This window comes from Galeopterus variegatus, unplaced genomic scaffold, assembly GCF_000696425.1.
Source record: "Galeopterus variegatus unplaced genomic scaffold, G_variegatus-3.0.2 Scaffold1088, whole genome shotgun sequence".
NCBI classification, from domain to species: domain Eukaryota; kingdom Metazoa; phylum Chordata; class Mammalia; order Dermoptera; family Cynocephalidae; genus Galeopterus; species Galeopterus variegatus.
Genome location: NW_007727199.1, coordinates 109360 through 114390, shown reverse-complemented (window position 1 = coordinate 114390; position 5031 = coordinate 109360). Strand labels below are relative to the sequence as shown.

Sequence of the window (5031 nt, the reverse complement as noted above, 5' to 3'; positions counted from 1 at the left end):
CGCATTTTGGAATTACCAATGAATAGATGCTACCAGGGTACTTCAAAAAGTTTGTGGAACAATAGAATTAAAAGATAATTCACTTTCCACAAACTTTTTTTTTTTTTGTCCTTTTTGAGACCAGCCGCACCGCGCTTAGCCAGTGAGTGCTGTGAGTGCACCGGTCATCCCTATATAGGATCCAAACCCGCGGCGGGAGCGCTGCTGCGCTCCCAGCGCCGCACTCTCCCAAGTGCGCCACAGGCTCGGCCCACTAGTCATCTTTTTTTTAAAAAATAGTTCATGGAAAGATTCATATTATCTTCCAATTCTATTTTTCCATGAACTTTTTGAAGTACCTTTTTTTTGCCTGGTGAGAGACTTTTTTATGAACATCCTCTGAAATCTTTATGAGATTGATTTTTGTGCTTAGAGACTATTTCCAGCATTGAGGGGTGGTATCAGTTGAAGACTGAAGACAGTCTAGGGACAAGAGAGGGCCACCATAGGGGATAATTGTGATTGTGAGTTTTTTCAGAAGCCAGGGAGGGATAGCACCAACTTCACACTAGAAGCATGTTAACTACCAGCTTTCATGTGATGTTAGCAGTAATAAGAGACTTGGGTGTTGTCATGGGAGGTAGTCAGAGAGAGTTGTTATTGTGTTTTGAGTAATCCTGACAATGCTTTGTTGTTTGCCTTGAGATAGACTTGATCCTTTCTAAGATAGATCAAAGACTGATCTACCAGGCTAGGATTATGTTTAAAAAGGAAGGATGTGAAGATGAGGATACAGTTGTTGGCATGTAATGCTTTGACTGATTATCCTACTAGCTCATTGCTCTCACCTCCCCTTGACAGGCAGCCTGTATCGGAACCACAGTACGAGCTTCAGTCTTTCAAACCTCACACTGCCCACCAAAGGTGTCCGAGAGAAGACCACGCCCTTCCCCAGTCTCAAAGGTAACTACAGCCCTCCTTTTGCCAAACCAGGTTTCTCTGGGGGATATTTCAGGCCTATGGGTGCTTGTCAGGAGCCCTGTGTATGATGAATCATTTGATCTGGCTGTTGCCCCTCATATCGCTTCTCACAGCTTTCACTGCACATCATGGGCTCTTGATGGTTGTCAGATGGAGACCGTCTTTGTAGTTAGAGAAGGCCTTGTTATATCATTTAGGATAATGTCGACTGTGAGATTACTGCTGCTTCCGGGGGACCTTGTCAGAGGTATGTGATTAACATAGGGATCATCAGCTGCCACCAGTCATCTGCCAGGTTCCCACTGCATGAACTTAGGACAAACTTTATCCCAAGGAGCTGGCCCACCAGGGGATGGTTGTGGAGAGCCTGGCAGTGTTTAAGAGTCCAGCCTCTTGCTGTGGCATCATGTCAACTTAGGGCCTATGAGTGGGCCATGTAGGATTGGTTGGCTTCTAGGGGCACTTAAGACCTTATTTGAATTTCATTTGTGATCTCTGACAATTTGAGGGGCTCTTCTGAATTTAATTAGACTTTTGTTTGTTTTCTCTGGATATTGTGCTGAAATATTTAATTATGGTAAGAAGTACAGTGAGAAGCAACTTCTTGTGTTCTTTAACTGACCTATCATTCTCAGTGATTAAAAATGTCTGGAGTCTTGGGCCGGCCCGGTGGCGCACTGTGCTAGTGCGCCGCTTGGGAAGCACGGAGGCGCTCCCGCCGAGGGTTCGGATCCCACATACAGACCGGTTCCCGCTCACTGGCTGAGCGAGGCGCGGGGGCAAATCTCTGACAATTTGAGGGGCTCTTCTGAATTTAATTAGACTTTTGTTTGTTTTCTCTGGATATTGTGCTGAAATATTTAATTATGGTAAGAAGTACAGTGAGAAGCAACTTCATGTGTTCTTTAACCTATCATTCTCAGTGATTAAAAATGTCTGGAGTCTAAAGAATGTTCTTTAGTGGAGGTGGGAACATGGGACAGGTGGGCAAAAGGACATTAGAGCTAGTGGTATCGGGAGCTAACTAGCATAGCTGCAGTGAATCCACACATGGCTGAGTAGATTAGGAATGGAAAGGTGTTAGTATCACTGGCTTTCATTTGATACATCTGAAGAGAAGAGCAAGTGAAACTCTTCCATTGCATGCTGATGCTTCATCATATTTGCTGCACTGATACCTCCCACCGCCCTCCTCCCATTCTCACACCCCCACCCCACCTCCCACAACAGCATCTGCAAGGCGGGTCTCTTCCCTATGAGTACGTGCAGGCCCTCTGGACCCCTGTTCTAGATGTTTCCTGAAAACAAGTGGTCCCTTTTTCACGCATGTGCCTGTTTAGTACCTGAAAGCTCCCAGTGTCATTTACCCTGCTCCTGGCTTTGAGAGGCCACAGTCCTAAGAATGGTCTTTCTTAGAGCCTTGGTTGTCTCCTGGTTACTTGGCTTCCTATTCTGAGGTGCCCAAGAACCAAGATTATGTGCACTATTGCAGCTTCGGGAGGATGCTCAGATTATCTGAATTACTGCTCCATTGAGGGGTATAGGGGTTGTGATATTGCAGTGCACCTACTAATTGTGTATTTTGTGTCCCAGTATTTGGGCTAAATACTCTAATGGAGATTGTTACTGAAGCCGGCCCCGGGAGTAGTGAAGGTGGGTCTTGCCCGTGAGCTGTGCATGATCTTTTTTTTCCCTAGCATCTTCCGTGCCTGCCTGAGGGCCATCCTCCTCATGGAGCAAGTGGCGTCACCTGAGTGATCTGCCTTGCCCCATCCCCCGTGACGCCCATGCTTGCCCACGGGACATGCTGCTGGTGCATGTGGAGTGGCCTGAGTCTCCATCCCCACCTCCTCCACATTGCCGTGGCTGGTTTCTGCCTATGTGTGATGCCCTGGTGCCATTCACCCAGCCCTTCTGGGGAATGGATGTGAAACACGGCTACCCAGGGCTGTGCTGTTGCTGGCTCCTGGACTACAATAGTGATGTCTCTCATTCCTACCTTCCCTGCTATAGGAAACAGGAGGGCCTTAGTGGATCAGAAGTCATCTGTCATTAAACACAGCCCAACAGTGAAAAGAGAACCTCCATCACCCCAGGGTCGATCCAGCAATTCTAGGTAACAAATGGCAGAGCTGTTTTAAAAGTTCTCAGGTAGAGGTCGTGATTCCTGCTACAAAACTTTAGGGATGCTCAAGAGTGGCAGAAAAGCTCTTAGCCGGGTAGATGAAATCCGTTTCTTGCCAGCACTTCTCACTCTGACTCAGTCCCTGTGCAACAGTAATAACTTACAGTGTTGAGGGTGAAACAGCAGTGCTGGGTACACAGGCAAACCAGGTTATCTGGAGAGGTGGGAGATGTGCTGGACTTGGACTTCCAGAGATGTGGCTTTGCGTTTTGCCTCCGGAGGTGAACCCCTAGTCTGGTGAGAGGGGTGGATGCTCTGCAAAGGAGCTGATGACCCCAGAAGTGGTGTGTGAACCCCATAGTGAGAACCAGCAGTTCCTGAAGGAGGTGGTGCACAGCGTGCTGGACGGCCAGGGAGTTGGCTGGCTCAACATGAAAAAGGTGCGTCGGCTGCTGGAGAGTGAACAGCTGCGGGTCTTTGTCCTGAGCAAGCTCAACCGTGCAGTGCAGTCAGAGGACGATGCCCGGCAGGATATCATCCCAGATGTGGTCAGTGTTTGGGGTAGGGAGTCAGAATCAACTGGGGAGAGGGATGTGGATAACAAAAGCAATTTTGCCAACTCTAGCCCCCACGTTATTGTTGCAGGAGATCAGTCGAAAGGTATACAAGGGAATGTTAGACCTCCTCAAGTGCACAGTACTCAGTCTGGAGCAGTCCTATGCCCATGCAGGTCTGGGTGGCATGGCCAGCATCTTTGGGCTTCTGGAGATCGCCCAGACCCACTACTATAGTAAAGGTAGGGATCTTACAGGCTGAGCATCATGCCATCCACAATTCTCCGCACCTGTCTCCAAAAGAGAGTAAACCTGTTTTTCCCCATAATTTGTTTCCCAGTGTCATGCTGCTTCCCATCAGGCTTCAGGATTTTATTTTCTAGTGCATGTTTATATGTAGTGAGTATTTTTCTATCACAAAAAATAAAAGTGTCAGCTTTTTTCCCCCTGCACTTTTTCCATTCCATATCCTCCTGTGTCCTGGCTTCTCCCACCTCATTTCTGTGCCTTGATTCCCGCTCACTGCCTCTTTTGACCTCTTCCTTTATTTGATCTTTTCCTCAGAACCAGACAAGCGGAAGAGAAGTCCGACAGAGAGTGTGAATACCCCGGTTGGCAAGGATCCTGGCCTGGCTGGGCGGGGGGACCCAAAGCCTGTGGCACATCTGAGAGTTCCCCAGCTGGGACCTCGGGCACCAAGTGCTACAGGAAGGGGTTCTAAGGAGCTGGACACCAGAAGTTTAAAGGAAGAGAATTTTGTTGCATCTATTGGTATGTATTACTGTGTTTGGTGTGGTGGAGGGGTTCTGGCTTCTTAAATATCCCTCCCTCCTCTCAGTTCATCCAGAATCCCACCTTTCTCTTCCCCATGCTTTGCTTTCTAGGGAGATAGGTCTGTGTCCATTTCTAACAGCATTTCTTTATACGTATCTGTCTCTTATGCTTCATCTACAGCCACCCCTGCCTGTGTCTCAGAAGAGGAATGGAAATTTTATTTAGAGGACCCAGTGAAGCTTAGTGCAGGGAGTCTGAGCTATACTGGTCCTTCCTTCCTTTCTTTCTTTTTTTTTTTTTTTTTTTTTTGGCAGCTTGCCAGTACGAGGATCCAAACCCTTGACTTTGGTGTTATCAGCACCACACTCTAACCAACTGGTCCCTCTCTTCATTTACATCTGGGTTTCTTTACATAGAAAAGAGGCCACATAGGGCCGGCCCATGGCTCACTGTGGAGAGTGTGGTGATGGTAACACCAAGGCCATGGGTTCGGATCCCCATATAGAGATGGCCGGTTAGCTCACTTGGGAGAGTGTGGTGCTGACAACACCAAGTCAAGGGTTTGGATCCTCGTACTGGCAAGCTGCCAAAAAAAAAAAAAAAAAAAAAAAAAAAAAA

The 5031-nt window shown here is 47.6% G+C and overlaps 1 protein-coding gene across 6 annotated transcripts in view; it reads left to right on the top strand.

Moving 5' to 3' along the window:
- Nucleotides 1-5031, top strand: part of MADD (MAP-kinase activating death domain) — a 40175-nt gene that overhangs the window by 13581 nt on the left and 21563 nt on the right. For 5 of the 6 annotated variants that reach the window (XM_008574689.1, XM_008574688.1, XM_008574687.1 and 2 more), the window contains exons 15-19: nt 841-942; nt 2974-3076; nt 3447-3633; nt 3731-3881; nt 4204-4410. In XM_008574689.1, coding sequence (XP_008572911.1) covers nt 841-942; nt 2974-3076; nt 3447-3633; nt 3731-3881; nt 4204-4410 — 750 coding nt within the window. Of the gene's footprint in view, nt 1-840; nt 943-2553; nt 2614-2973; nt 3077-3446; nt 3634-3730; nt 3882-4203; nt 4411-5031 lie in introns of all 6 variants that reach the window. The other variant, XM_008574685.1, reaches the window with a different exon arrangement.